The 16,328-nt window shown below is 47.1% G+C and overlaps 1 protein-coding gene across 2 annotated transcripts in view; it reads left to right on the top strand.

Moving 5' to 3' along the window:
• The window catches only part of LOC306914845 (thyroid hormone receptor alpha), a 47,397-nt gene extending 35,291 nt beyond the window's left edge, over positions 1 to 12,106 (top strand). For both annotated transcript variants that reach the window (XM_079492053.1, XM_079492054.1), the window contains exons 6-8: positions 5,021 to 5,170; positions 7,972 to 8,230; positions 11,745 to 12,106. In XM_079492053.1, the coding sequence (XP_079348179.1) occupies positions 5,021 to 5,170; positions 7,972 to 8,230; positions 11,745 to 11,995 (660 nt within the window). In that variant the 3' untranslated portion in view covers positions 11,996 to 12,106. The remainder of the gene's footprint in view (positions 1 to 5,020; positions 5,171 to 7,971; positions 8,231 to 11,744) is intronic.
• The last annotated feature ends 4,222 nt before the right edge of the window (positions 12,107 to 16,328 follow it).

The raw sequence follows: 16,328 nt of genomic DNA, 5'->3' as shown, positions 1-16,328 counted from the left end.
ATTGTTTTAGAACGTTGAGCTGCGGAGGAGCCGCAGTCAGATTTGCTTACTTAAACCCTAAATGGGCCCTAACCATTACGAGGAGTATCAAAGCGCCCCGACAGCCCCAAAGCCACCAGATGAGTGTGGGCGCCGTAACTTCCACAAGTATAGGATGCAAAGTCTTTTTAACCCATTTTGGGCGGGAACCCCTTTTGGTGTTAGCATTATGTTATGCTTTATCTATTGAAAAATAGCAGATCTACAAGCTCATAGCGCGCCACCGAGTGGCGCGCTACGAGCTTGTAGGTCTGCTATTTTTGAAAAATCGAAGAACGACTGACATAGAAACATAGCTTTTTCAGAAAACTGTCAGGATGTAGAAGACATTTTTAGAATCTGATCTCAGGTCAGAATGGGTTAATCAGTGTCGGATGAACCCTATGGCCCCGTATGTACCATGGCGTCTATATATAGATGAGCAGGGCGAAGCAGAAACCAGCGGAGAAGCAGTGGGGGGAAAAACCCTGCCATGTGCGCTGGAATGAAGGCTCTGTATATACGGCCGCCTCCCTCTTCACAAAACGTGAAAAAAACGGCCAATAAACATGTCTATTATTTTGAATGTATTTGACCACTTCAACCCTAGCATGCCTATATGGCGTCCCTGAGGCCAGGCAGGCCAGGTCACCCTCAGGACACAGCACGCTACTGACTTCACTGAGAAGGAACGATCAAGTGTGTGTGTTGCTCCCATGCAAACAGAGCCAGTTCCAAGGAGATCTGTAAAAGCATTCAGCAGCAGCACCATGTACTGTATATAATATACAACAGAGCCTCTGACCCGGTGGAGAGTCGCTGTGTGAACTGGAGAGAGCGTGTAAAGTCAGGGGCTGCAGACGTGCTTTGCTTTGTTCCGTGTGCTCAAACATTGCAAAGCTTTTCCCTTGTCCGTCTCCGCGTCTGCCTCTCTGTTTGCCTGTGTGTGCGTCTGTTTGACTCCCTGTGTGTGTGTGTGTGTGTGTGTGTGTGTGTGTGTGTGTGTGTGTGCGTGTGCGTGTCGTCAGTTAGCTGACACACTTGGCCCGTGCGAGGGTTACACAGTGTTCTCGCTTTGAGCTCTGTGGTCACAGGGATCTGCATGGAGGGAGAGAGAGCGGCTTTTTTACGAGAACCAGGAGAAACAGCCAGTTCACTTCCTACAGCTGGGCGTGTGTGTGTGTGTGCGTGTGCGTGTGTGTGTGTGCGTGCGTGCGTGCGTGCGTGCGTGCGTGCGTGCGTGCGTGCGTGCGTGCGTGTGTTTGAAATTATCTGCATCGTTACCATTAAAACTGTACTTTCACCAGCGGAAATATTCCATTACTCTGCTCACATGTTGCACACATAGGACATGCAAAATTGGCAATGCATAGAAATCAATGGCAGCTGTTATTTGACACGGGTTAGTTAGAGGCAAACTCAGTAGCCGGAGACTCCGCAGAACAATGCAGGATATTAGTCTCACATTTGACAGGCCCGTATTTGTTTTTGGTCTCACCTTTAGCAGAGATTTGCCCCTGTATTTTTTGTATACACAAGTCTTATTGCGACCAAAGGTTGCATAAATGTTACTATGAAAACGTGCAATTCCCGTCAGTGTATCACTCAAAAAGGGCGAGGTCGCTTCTTGCCCGTAGGCGTCTTACTGGTGTAGTATACACTGTAGATCTCATGTTTATTTCATTCACTGCCTGCCTGAAAAACAAAGATTGAGATGTATGGGTAGGTAATACACCCCTTTGAAAAGAATACTACGCTGTTTATTTCATTTAAATGTACTTTATACCACTAATACAGCTGTTTGAGACTAATTTAATTTTTTTTGAAGCACACAAACTTTCACATAAAAATAGCACACATTTCAACGTAAAACATACAATACCCGGAAAAACATTATATGCCTGGTGAAATTGTTCCTTACAAGTGCTGCATTTTTTGCAAGCCACAAATTTGGGGCACTATAGGGTTCAGATGGTCCAAGCCCAATGGTCCAAACCCAAAATACAAATACTTATATACTATAATAACAATAACATATACAGACATTCTGAGAATCTGTTCTGATGTCAGAACACTTTTTTTAACGTCATAAAGTGCCATGAAATCAGATAATTTACATACATACTCAAATCCTATTCCAATGTATTCCATGTATAAACAAACATGATTGTTACCTGTTTTGTTGCACATACTGTAAATGCATGTTACTGTAAATATCCACTGTCTAGTCTAGAGTACCAAACAAGCCTCAACCATCACATTTAGCATTGACTTCCCCCGCCCTTGTTTTCACCAGTGTTCAGACAATAGCACGGCTCTTCACTTGGAGCGGCCAGGGTGCGTTCTCAGTGCTCTCAGAAGCGTCTTTATAAACTCCCTGACAGTTAATCAGGGAGTTTGTAAATGAGCTATTTGTTTTTCCTTAAACAGCTGCTCCAGGGAGGTCCTTTGACAGCTTTGGAGTGATTTCAAAGCCCTTTACTGTCATGGAACCAAACTGAGAACACAGACAGACGCAGATGATGAGGCGAGGTTTAAAAAGGCTTATTTGTAGAGGATGGCTGGTAGTTGAGGAGCAAAGACCTCCCTAGGGCGGTCCTCGATGCACGTCCCACTGGGAGGAGACCCCGGGGCAGACCAAGGCGCAGTTTGAGGAAGCACATCGACTCACTGGCCTTGGAATGTCTCGGAATCCCCCAGGAGGAAGTCACTAATGTTGCTCTGGAGAGGGAAGTCTGGAGCACTCTGGTGGAGCTGTTGCCCCCGCGACCCGACTACGGATAAGCGGTTGAAGATGGATGGATGGATGGACAGGGAAAGACATATTTAGCAAATCCGATTTGGTTCTAAAAAATCTGATCATTGGGATCTTAACCACTAAGGCCATCGACACCCATCTGGTTGATCTATAGATAATTAGCTGTAGTGCAGATGTAATGACATATAGGTGTGACTCACACCTATTATGGCATTACATCTCACACAGCGTGAGTAATGCTTATTATGACAGTGTTGCTCATGGAAAATAGAGTGCTAAGACTGTGACTGTGAAATTAGATTTTAATTGCATTGCAAACCACCTAGGTATGTAGGCCAAATTTTTTTATTTAACATTAATACAAAAACAAGGAGATAATCACTAAACTGGTGGTCTGAAGCATGTCATATCAATGGGTTTCTGAAACTCTTCCCAGCAAAACGAGCCTTGTCTCCCAGCTCCTCTTCAGTTCTGAGAATATGGTTGTACTCGGCCAGACGCTCAGAGCGACAGGGTGCACCACTGGAGCTGAGGCAACAATCTGACGAGTGGGTGAAGGTTTCAAAGCAGGAGTGGTGTTGATGAGATGATGGATGACAGGTGTGCTGGTTGAGGGGTGTGAGGGGCTGAGGTAGGCAGGATCCAGGTGGGTGAGCAGCAGGATATAAGAACGCACGCACGCACGCACGCACGCACGCACGCACGCACGCACGCACGCACGCACGCACGCACGCACGCACGCGCACACGCGCACATGCACGCACACACACACACACACACACACACACATACATACAGGGAGACCAACAGGGGGCACGGAAGAGAGGGAAACACCCAGAAACACATGCTACTGCAGTCACACTTATACGCACAACAGTTAAACGTGTTGACTTGTTCACACTATAACAAAACGCTCAGAATCTGCTCGGATTGTTGTGCTGGGCCTGATAACGGCTGCTTGTGGCTAGAATTCCCAACACTGGCTCTAAAGCGGCGTGTGTGAAGTGTAATATTTTGATATGAGATAGAGGCATTTCCCACCGGCTACATCTTGAACCTTTCACAGGCCCTGACACGCAGCTGACCCCAGCGCTCGCTCCATGTTGTGGTTTTGTTTTCTGAGCTACTCCCCTTGAGAAGGTGGCAGCAGTTCAGCAGTCTCTCTCAAGCTGCTCTATCTCTCTCTCGTGCTCCCTCTCTGGCGCTAGGAACTTCACCGCCCCCAGACAAAGAAGCCTCACCAAGCTTTATGTTGGAGCCTTTGCGTGACGAGAAGGGTACTCAATCAAACATTATATTCCGATTATTACATTTTTTTTATAATTTCCGGGCTCGGGGGCACAGCGGAGCGATTGGCTTTAATCGTGCAGGCTCTCACGTGATCTTCCTCCTGTTGGTTGGTGGGTGAACACTAGGGGATACATTACATTACAACATTGGTTCTCAAACCTTTTCATTTCAAGGACCCCCGTAACTCTGAGAGTTTTCAAATGGAACGAAATGCATTTGTCTTCATTTGAATACTCTGAGAGTTACACATACTGTATGTTAGGATCCATTTGGAACCCTCTCAATGAACCCTGCGGGTCCCTGGAGGAAGAGAGAGTTTTTTTCTGTGCTTGACCCTGATTCGAATGAATGTTCATCCTTTTGCAGACACGCTATATAGTAAAGGTCAGGGCATGTCTGCTGACAATTCTCACGGACTTGAGTTCAGTCCTTCAGTTGTGATTGTATTTGATGGATATGTTTATAACACACTCAAATCTCTGGTTACTGTGTGAATAATGTGGTCAACGGGATGGTGCGGTTGAAGTGAACAAAGTAACACGAGTTCCCACCCCACCCCCCCGCAAACCAGAATAACCTTGTTTTACACCGATTTATTTTATAGTCTCAGCAAGTGATATGATGCAACGAGGAGCAAGCCTTGCGTGTGCATGCATATTGCGTTGTACTTGAAATGTACTGTAATTCTGCAAACTGTTAATAAATACTTCAATCAATCGATCAATCAAAACACACACTGTGTGCAAACTGTGCATAGTCACAGACTTAACTACATGTGAAATACTGTACTATCGATACACTCTCAGAGTTAAATTAAAACCAAGGATTTTACTGTGCACTAGATTCAACTCCCTGTAATCGTACCTGTGTGCGTGTGCGTGTGCGTGTGCGTGTGTGTGTGTGTGTGTGTGTGTGTGTGTGTGTGCGCGCGTGCGTGTGTGTGTCGCTGTACAGCCGGACGACATCGGCCAGTCACCCGTTACGCCTTCGTCAGACGCCGGGGACAAGGTGGACCTCGAGGCCTTCAGCGAGTTCACCAAGATCATCACCCCCGCCATCACACGCGTCGTAGACTTTGCCAAAAAACTGCCCATGTTCTCGGAGGTGAGTTTGTGTGTGAGACGGGTGTGTGCGTGTGTAAAAGACTATGGTTTTTCAGAAGATTAATTAGGACTCATAGACTAAATGGTGTGTTATTCAGAAGACTAAAACTAAGACCAAATCAAGATATTCTGAAAGAATTAACACTGGTGTGTGTGTGTGTGTGTGTGTGTGTGTGTGTGTGTGTGTGTGTGTGTGCGTGTGTGCGTGTGTGTGTGTGTGTGTGTGTGTGTGTGTGTGTGTGTGTGTGTGTGTGTGTGTGTGTGAGTGACAGATGGAGAAGTCAGATGTGTGTTTTAGGGCCAGAGGGATAAGGCATCTGTGTCTGTCGGAGCAGCCTGCCCTTTACACACACACACACACACACACACACACACACACACACACACACACACACACACACACACACACACACACACAGTCTCCTGTTGAGCTCCGTACGCCATGTCTGCGTGACAGTTGAGGGTTTTCATTTCGTGACAATATCAAAGCGGTGTTGTTTTAGTAATCAGAGGAGGTGAAATGCCTTACTCACTGTATCCCGTACGGCGCCCTAATTAGCAGCTGCTAATCCTGCCTCTTGTTTGCGCTAATCATAATGACCCCCTCCCCCCTCCGTGTTTGATTGGGTAATTATAAGGTTGTTGAATCGCTGGCTCGGCTGTGGCGTGTGCATACGTGTGTGTGTTTGTGTGTGTGTATGTGTGTGCGTGTGCGCGCGTGCGTGTGTGTTTGGCTTCCACGTTTTCATAGAGGACAAAATAGCAAGTGTATTTTATGTCCATTTGTTTAAAAGTATTCAGATGGTCGTGCTGTTACAGATCTTTGGGGGTCATGTACTGCTGTTCCAGATCTTTGGGGGTCATGTACTGCTGTTCCAGATCTTTGGGGGTCATGTACTGCACGCCCTTATGGTCGTGCTGTTCCAGATCTTTGGGGGTCATGTACTGCACGCCCTTATGGTCGTGCTGTTCCAGATCTTTGGGGGTCATGTACTGCACGCCCTTATGGTCGTGCTGTTACAGATCTTTGGGGGTCATGTACTGCACGCCCTTATGGTCGTGCTGTTACAGATCTTTGGGGGTCATGTACTGCACGCCCTTATGGTCGTGCTGTTACAGATCTTTGGGGGTCATGTACTGCTGTTACAGATCTTTGGGGGTCATGTACTGCACGCCCTTATGGTCGTGATGTTACAGATCTTTGGGGGTCATGTACTGCTGTTACAGATCTTTGGGGGTCATGTACTGCACGCCCTTATGGTCGTGATGTTACAGATCTTTGGGGGTCATGTACTGCTGTTACAGATCTTTGGGGGTCATGTACTGCACGCCCTTGCTCGGTCGGGTTTCTCATAAATCTTTCTGAAGAGTAAGGGGATCTGGAACAATAAAGATAACGTTTCTCAAATGTATGCTCCCTTATCCCTAAACTATTTTGTTACTATTTTGAAAAACATTTTAAAAATACTTCAAATAGTCGATCTACATCGACACAAAAAAGGCAAAGACATTTATGTATATGGGGTAAGGCTTCGGGCTAAGCTAGCGTCTCTATCCTGGGTGCGAACATTACATTTGTTGAAAACAGTGGATCTACAACCTCACAACGCATTGTGTTGTGACATGCTATGAGCTTGTAGATCTATGTTCGCCGTACACATTTGGTGTGGAGGAGAGAAAAAGTACAAGTACAGAACCCTGGGGGGACTTCGGTCAACGGAGTATATAGGGATTGAGACAGTGCTTATGTTTGTAAAGTTAATTCGTTAATTTCATTCAATTATATTTAATTTTGGAATACTAGATTACCGCTACAGTACTCAACTCAATACCACGATACAATAGGCTACTATAACAATACTCCAAGTCAATCATTTAAAGTATTTAAGTGTTTTGCATATACCTTGCATATAAATTCATAATTTATTTAATATTATTAAGTACCAGATTACAAATAGTTGCTGTACCCTACGAAGCCAAACGTGCAACTATGGGAGTTTTTCTTTTTTTTTTGCCTAGCCAATGGGATTGTTTTTGGGTTTAAAAGTGTTTCAACTGGTCAGCCAAATGAGATACCTGGAAATAAGAGATATTACACTAATTGTAATGTAAATAATGTTCTTGAGGTTATTGTTTATCCGCCAAAATCATGAAGGCTAGTTTGACCTTTGGGATACACAAATAAGTCGGTGTGTCCAATAACGTTGTTTGCACTCCACTTTGGCTTTGTAGGGCACGGTGGTTAGCAGTTCTGCCTCTTTGGCTGCTAATTGGCTGCCTACTTCAAAAGACTAGTCAAAAGACCCATTTCCCCACAGGGATCGAAAAATATAACGTATGAACCTAACATCGAATAAATCTTACCCTTTTTTGGATATTGTATCTCATATTTGGAATAATATAAGGCTTTTCTTTTGGAATGGATTAATCACTATTATCCATTATTATTATAATTATTTGGCTGTGGCTCAGGAGGTAGAGCAGGTTGTCCAATGAGCCGTGGGTCGGCGGTTCGAATCCCGGCTCCTCCTGTCCAAATGTCGAAGTGTCCTTGAGCAAGACACTGAACCCCACCTTGCTCCAGTGGTTGCCACCATTGGTGTGTGAATGTGTGGAAGTGACGACGCTGGCGTCGACTGTTCGCCGCTTCAACTCCCAATGTATGAATCAATGGACCATTGTAAGCGCTTTGAGTATAGGCACGTAGTGCATAGAAAAGCGCTCTAAAAATGCACTCCATTATTGTTATTATTATTATTATTATTAACTCGTTCTCTCATGTTGACCCGTGACCCCACGCAGCTGCCTTGTGAAGACCAGATCATCCTGCTGAAGGGCTGCTGCATGGAGATCATGTCGCTGCGCGCCGCCGTGCGCTACGACCCCGAGAGCGAGACGCTGACGCTGAGCGGCGAGATGGCGGTGAAGCGCGAGCAGCTGAAGAACGGCGGCCTGGGCGTGGTGTCGGACGCCATCTTCGACCTGGGCAAGAGCCTGGCGCAGTTCAACCTGGACGACACGGAGGTGGCGCTGTTGCAGGCCGTGCTGCTGATGAGCTCAGGTAACCGCGCTGCCGTTGGTTTCGTCCACTGACGACGCCATGACCAAACATTTTCCTTTTTGTCCACTGACGAAAACTAAGTGGAAACTAAATGAAAACTATAAGCTACGGTGACTAAAACTATGACTAAATATGTCGACAATTTTGACAACAAATAAACTAAACGACTAAAATGTTAAGAAGGGACTAGTGGAGAAGAGATCCAGTAGAACTAAAAGACAAGTCATTTTACACTTCCATGCAGAAAATGGCAGATCTGCAAGCTCACAACGTGTGGCAGTGCTATTATCAACTCTATTTTCAGCATGTGTAAAATCAGTCATTACGACGGCATCAAGGCCCGCCAAAATACATTTCAGTCGACTAAATCGACTGTAGGCTTAGTCGACTAAAACTAGACTAACACTAAAACATTTAAGGTGACTAAGACGTGACTAAAACTAAATGAAAACTATTCAAAAGACTATGACTAAAACTAAAATCTAAATTTGCTGTCAAAATCAACACGGGTCCGTATCCACACAGATACAGTCTACCGTTCATTTTCAATGGAAGCCAGCGACATGAAGATACAAAGATACATCCGACGTTTCTGCTGCAAAAGCTACCACAGCTGCAAAGCTACAAAAGAAAGCTGAGCTGGTTTCAACGTCAGCTACAAAGATGCAAAGCTTCCAATATGCTGTGTAGCTTTGCATCTTTGTATCTTTTACATCTGCCAGTGTGAACGCAGCATTACAATTTACAATTGTAGGCATTTAGCAATTTAATCCAGAGCGATTTACAGTAAGCAAGAACAACCCAAGGTACCGTAATACATCGAATGCATATAGAAATAGTCCTCTGGGATCATAAGCAAACCAAGAACCTTTCAGCAGTCTAACAGTAGAATATCCAAAGAAAAGCAATAATCTGTACATTGTTACCGTGGGTTTCAACTGGCACTTCACCGAAAATGACCAAAAAAATAATCACTTGGAAATCTGTTACTAAGTTTAGAGCGCAACCACGTTGTACGCTGAATTATAATCACAAGGCTTTATGATGAAGGCTTACGGCGGCTCAGTGCGTCAGTTTTTCATATCCTGTTGATCCAGACTGAAATCCAATTCATGATCTGTGTCACAGGTAATCACCTCTCTCTCTGTGTGTCTCTCTCTCTCTCATTCCCTCTTGTTCCTGTCTCTCAACACTGTTCTGTCTGACAAAATGCACAAAAGGGCTCAAGATAACTAGATAATTAGAACTCACATAGTTTCTTACTGTCCTTTGTATGCTAAATGTAAAGCTTCCCTTCCCAATTATGTGACATCTGTTGTCACGGGGCTTGAGCTTTCGTCTCATGCCGTGCAGCCCTTAGTATCGGCTGTTGACGATCCAGGAGTCAACGCTCATTATCCCACTGTGCTTCAGTGTAAGACCTTGCGGAGGCAACCATCAGATAGATGCCTGAAATATAAATGTGAAATGTCATTCTTCTGCCCTCGTGAGGACACATAGTTAACTTGCCAGACCGTGTTCCTCATCATTAGTAATCTACTGCCTGCTATACACAGTAGCTGTTGCCAGACCAAGCTGTAATTATGGCCTGAGGACTTGGGAATGAGCTACAGCACACGGCTTGGGGAATGAGTCTAAAGCCAGAATGCAGGAAGAGGTCAGTGGTCATGTAGCCTCGGTACCCAGGCTTTTAGTTTTCATTCGCACTCGGGCTCAAAAAGAAAAGCCTGGGGAAACCCGTTGGAAAATCTGGCATACTGTAAGTGGGAGTCAACCAATAACAATGCAGAGGGGCGTCGCTCCAAATTTGGTGATGTCAGTGTTCTCACCTTGGCTGCTTTCTACCGGGGAGGGGAGGAGGGGTGCTTGGGGGGCCCTCAGATCGGTGAACCAATAGGATCCGCCGGCTGTTTTCGCCGGCACCCGCCCCTCTAGACCAGCAATCAAACAGGCTGGGGCAGGCTATAGTGGTCATGTAAAACAAACAGAAAGGGTATTGAGCTTATAGGTACAGTTAAAAAGCCGTCTTCTTCTATTAGTGTGTGCCTTGCAAATGAAACATATACTGTAGTCCTGTTTTGGCTGTGCCTCGTAGCACAGAGCGCTTTAATTGAGGTCATGTCTTATAATATATGGGATTTGGAATAATAAGACGTATAATAGGAAGGGGGGGGAGTAAAGGACATTATTTTTGCATTAAACAGGCAGAGATACATAATTCATCCCTCAAGCTATATGTTTGTTACGTCTTTGTGGAACCTCTCCAAGGTCTTAGTGGAAGGGTTGTATTTCTCTTTGTCTTGTTTAAATGTTTTCTAATTCATGGTCTAAGAAGCAGCCAAATTCACATTTCCCTTCTCCTTTAGGGTCAGAACCAAGTACTACCCGTCCCTATTTGAGCATACGAGAAGGATACAGAATCAGAGGCAAGAGGAAAAAAAAGAGACTGACTCTTTTTTTCCCTCTTGCCTCTGATTCTGTATCCTTCTCGTATGCTCAAATAGGGACGGGTAGTAAATCAGACAGCCGTGTCCATTATTGATCTGCACAGCCCCCACAGGGCAGGATATGCTGTACAGGCTTATCACATATGCAGCTATGGGCCATCTCTGGTCCTTGTGAACTCTGTAGTGTGTTCTCTCTCCGTGGACATGAGAGTGGGTCAAAGGAGTGACGTAACCATGTCACTCCTTAAGCATGAATGCTGCTGCAGGGCCATTTTACTTTGGTTTATTGGGGGCTAAATCTGGTCTCGGACTGTAGACATCCTACTGCAGAAAGTAGCCACAATTAAGCAGGGCGCTAAAGACGTCGGAAAGTGTATTGGAACGCACTGCAAATCTGTAGACTGTGTCGGGCACGTTTCACTCCATTTATCCTGGTCTGTGTGCGTCCTCTTAAAGAGAACCGTCAAGGAGCTTTTAACATTTTAGTGTGTTCAAGCTCATGGCTTTGTACTTAATTATATCCAATACTGTTATTATTCTAAACGTGGCTCAGTATCTTGCAGACAGTTCTGGGTGGAAAAATCTCAAATAAAACCCAAGTGATACTATTCCTTAAATGCCATAGGGCTCCATTCGAAGCTTTCTCAGACGTTCTGCGCAGCCAAACGATATGCCGATCGTCCGGTTATGAGCTGAGCTGCCCTTGCAGTCTGTGGTGACCGTGGGAACTGTAATAAGGACTTGTAGATGGATCCACTGAGCTGCTCACTCATGACGACTTGAACAAATGCAATTTGGCGCCGGGTCCCTCTGGGACGGACGGGTCATCAACTCGTCTTATGAGTTCATAATAAGCAGCACACATTTGCTCGTTCACTTATGCGTTGATGTACAACCGTTTTAATGCTGTCCATCTCCTCATCTCCCTCCTCCTCCTCCTCCTCCCCCTGCCCATATCTCCTGCCCTCCCTTCCTCCACCTCCTCTCTGCTCCTCCCTCACGCTCTCTTCCTCTGTGTCTCTCTCTCTCTCTCTCTCTCTGTCCCTTCCCCTCCCTCTCCCCCACAGACCGCTCCGGCGTGACCTGCGTGGACAAGATCGAGAAGTGCCAGGAGTTGTACCTGCTGGCGTTCGAGCACTACATCAACTACCGCAAGCACAACATTCCCCACTTCTGGCCCAAGCTGCTCATGAAGGTGACGGACCTGCGCATGATCGGCGCCTGCCACGCCAGCCGCTTCCTCCACATGAAGGTGGAGTGTCCCAACGAGCTCTTCCCGCCGCTCTTCCTGGAGGTCTTCGAGGACCAGGAAGTGTGAACAGAACACGCCTCACTTCTCCCTATTACTGCTCCTCCTCCTCCGTTCCTCCAAACCGAGCGACCGCCGACTGACCGATCGACCGATCACAACCGAACGAGGAAGTCGGTGCGGCGAATTTCGGAAAAGAAGGCGGCACTGTCGTCGGTTTCTTTTTTTCCTTGGTTTATTTTTCGTGTTTTTTACAGGGGGGTTGCGCGGCGGTGCGGGGGAGGGAGGGAGGGTGGGAGGGGAGACCCTTCACACCAGCAACCAGCAGGAGAGTTGAGCAAAAAAAATGGATTTTGTTTTTTAACTCCTCCCTCCTAGTCCTCCTCCTCTTCTTCTTCCTCCTTTCGCCCGCTTTTTAAAGATCCGATCGGGGGCCCTTCTGTCTTAGCATGATGTCTTATATATAGTGCAGAGTTGCAGCCATTTGCCAAGACACATACATAGAGAAAAAAACACACACATGCGCACGCACACACAAGCACACACACACACACACACACACACGTACACAGCCACCTCAACTTCCTCAGTGTGGTGCCCTACCAGGAGCTACACAGGGGCTTGAAATCTTTTTTTCTAGATATAAAAATAAAAAAATAAAATGAAGAACCTGGTACCAGACCCTCACCTCTACATACCCCATCCAAGGAGGGGGTGGGGGAGGTCGGCCAGCACCTCTCAGTGTTAAACTCTGAATTGATTGTCAGACAGAAATTCAGAGGACACAGTCAAACAAGGAATGACAAACACACAGTATAAATAGGCATACTGTACATTAACGTACCTGTATACAGGCGTGTGACAAACGGTAGTCGCACGTCTCCTTCGTTTTCCTGTTTGAGCGGATGCTTAAAGCATGACTCTGGCGTAAGACGACCACAGTAGAGCGAAGCTATACCACATTTAATAATAACAAAATCAACTCCTCAACTCTTAACTGAGCCGTTTTAACCGTTTTTTCGTTTTGGAGCAGTGAGCCTTTTTTTTTGTCTTCAAAATAGAAATCCAGTTAGAACCCGGTGCTATATTTATAAAAGGCTACTCCAATTCTATATGAATCTGTGTTGTCTACCTTTTTGGGAAAAAAAGGAAGAAAAAAAAAGAAAAAACTAAAAAAAAACTAAAACGGAGGAAAAAAAGAAAATAAATGGCAGACCATGGCTCCGTAACTACCTTCAGTTCTGTCATTGGACCGGCTCCTGTGACACACACACACACACACACACACACACACACACACACACACACACACACACACACACACACACACATGCACTGGGCAGACTTGCCTTGTCATTGCATGCACTGCTCGTGCCAGCAGCAGGAGCCGTTATGAATGACAATTGGGCCCTTCTCACCGCAAGGAAAGTCACCAAAGTGACTGAAAGGGAGAAGGTGGGTGGGCAGGGAGCGAGTGGGAAGATGAAGGGAGAGCGGGGAGTAGGAGGATGGGGGGAACATGAAAGATGGGGGAATTCAAAAAGCGTTTGTGAGGTTTAGTAGCTGGATGGGAGATTTTCTGGGCCAGAAGTCAGAAGGCTATGCTGACTTCTTCCACGCCCAGCCTCCAAGGAGGGTTTGAATAGCAGCGAGCAGGAGCAAGGCAGGGAAGCTCATCTTACACACACACACGCACGCACGCACACACATGCACGCGCGCACACACACACACACACACACACACACACACACACACACACACACACGGTATCACCTCAGTATAACTTGAATGCCTCATTTTACTGTATGCACTGCACTGCAGTGTTTAATATTTGATATATATATATATATATATATATATATATATATATATATATATATATATATATAGCCCTAACCTGCAGGGTTTGTTTTGAAGAGTCCTCTCTTGTCGGACTCAGCTCAGTGTGAGCCCCTCCAGGCTTCCGTACACATCTGCCTTTTTTTATTTACAGCGGGCATCACTGAGAGAGCAGGCAAAAAGGCCAAGATGGCTGCCATTTACCTCAAAGTGGGCACACCCCCAGGCTGGGGCAGCAACACTGCCCCTGTGGCATCAGGCGTCTACCTCACCTCTCTGGACACAGGGCAGCTGCCCACAGCCTCCATACATGAGACACACACACACACACACACACATACACACACACACATGTACATACAAACAAATACACGTCACGTGTTTATCGGCATGTTTATAGTAACACACAGATGTGCATCATTTTGCATGGATGCAGCAGTTAGATGTACAAAAAGAACACACAGACACACAGACCTCAGCGCTATGACTCAGTCGAAACAAAATACCACTGAAGACAGGAGGGCCGGCCGTTCCCGCGCGGGGGCGTCTCAGTGTCGTTAGCTGCGCCTCAGGGAATGGTACCCCATTTTCATTCGGGTTCGGTCTTTTTTGTCCTTTTTTTTTTTTTGTTATACGGGACCAAGTGTCATCTTTTTTGGAATTTGGAATCCCTTTCTTTTTCTGTCAAAAACAGAAGCGGTCTCGCAGAAGCAAACGCAAGACAGTTTGGATGTACTGCCCAGCATTACCGCCTAGCGTGTCACGTAGCTGGAGGAGAGCTATATCATAAGAGCAACTGAGAAGCCTCCCCCCGTCACCCCCCTTGGCCCCCTCAAGGTCACGCCCAGGGGGAATTAGGGTGGATGGTTAGGAGGGCACTTCTTCTGCGGCATGATGACCAACCGCGGGAATTTTGGACGGCGTCGTCGTGGAGGTGAGCTCTCTTTACATGCATGGACAGTGTGTTAGACACAAACATTTATTGGAACGCTGCAAACCGAATGGACCGGTCATCTTCAGTGGTTAAACTCATCAGCTTTCCGAGTCTCATGCACTTTACCGGTTGCTCGTCTCCACGGCGGCGACAAGTTTCGAACAATTCAGCGGCACGGATTTCAAGTGTAACTGGCAAAAAAAAAAAAACTGTTGTTGAGCTTGAACAACCATTTGAGAATGTGGATTAGAATATGAACCGAAAAACGTAGACACAAGACTAAATAATCTGTTACTTTCAACGCCAAGCAGTAGTTTATGAAACTGGGGGGCGACGATGGGGTACAGAATGGGTGTTCAGCAGCAGTACCACGGTGGAGGATGGTACGGACCGAGTGGCTGGGGGGGATCATGGGTACTCGTCCTAGACGGCCAAGCCTCGCTTCCTCAGAGTGTTGAGTGACACTGGAAGGAGAGACGGAGATCAGACCTCAGAGCCCTCCGGTGGGAGCAGCACCCCGACTCTCCTACCCCCCCCCCCCCCCCCCCCCCCCCCCTTCCCCCTGGCCTCGCCACACACCTCCCACCATCACCACACACATCCATCCATCGCTCACTCTGCCCCACCCTGTGAGTCCTGCCTCCTCTCTCCGCTCTATAAGACAACACCGCCATTGTTGTGGAGCCTAGCTCTCAAACCAACCACACCCCAAACCACCACCTCATTGTTATCGTCACGACTCCCTCCCCAGCCAGGCTGGGGGGAGTTTTTGCACTACTGCAGTGGTCATCGCCCCCCCCCCCACCCCCCACCCCCCCCAAAAAAACAAAAATGAATTATTGTACCTGACCCCCTGTCTGTAGACTAAAGCATGCCCCTCCCTGACCCGCTCTGTTTAACAGAGGCTCGCTGACACCAGTGGGCTCGGTCCCAGAACCAGTCATGTTGTCAGTATTAGACCAACAGCAGCAAACCTGCGCCTTCCCCGTGAAAAAACTCCAGAGGTGGTGGAGGATAGAGGAGTGCAGGTGGAAACAGAAAGTGTGGGGGTGTGTGTGTGTGTGTGTGTGTGTGTGTGTGTGTGCACCAAGGCACTCTGTGTCCGCAGTAGGGTCGGCCCAGGAGCATTTCAAACACTCTGCCCCTCCCAGGAAAAGCTCCCCTCTCCTCCCCATCAATTGCGACCCCCAACTACCCCACCTGAGCCCTACCCCCCACCCCCATCCATCCCTGCTTGGGAGACCTGTGAGTCGGCCCTAGCATCACTGACACCAAACACGGAATCCAAGGCCGCTCCCTTGTGAGACAAGGCTGGCCATAGGCGCCCTGCAGAGCGGCGCCCACCACCGAATGAATGTGAACGTCAAAGCAGCAGCAGCAGTGGGATAGAGAGGTAGAGAGAATGTGAGTATGCAAGAGAGAGAGAGACAAGAGAGCGCTGGGACAGACAGAAGGTCATCGCAGAACACGCGTCGGAGAAGGCGGGGTGACGCAGGACAGTCTTTTAAGACACTATTACGAACACTCTGGATACGGGAGGGGGCTGTAGACATGGTCTCATCCCCCCTCACCCACTCCTCCAAACATACCCCGCCCTTCATCTCCTTCAAAGGAGGGCCTCCAACTTC

This window comes from Electrona antarctica (genome assembly GCF_951216825.1).
Source record: "Electrona antarctica genome assembly, chromosome: 22".
Classification (NCBI taxonomy): domain Eukaryota; kingdom Metazoa; phylum Chordata; class Actinopteri; order Myctophiformes; family Myctophidae; genus Electrona; species Electrona antarctica.
This window is presented reverse-complemented; position numbering and strand designations above follow the sequence as displayed.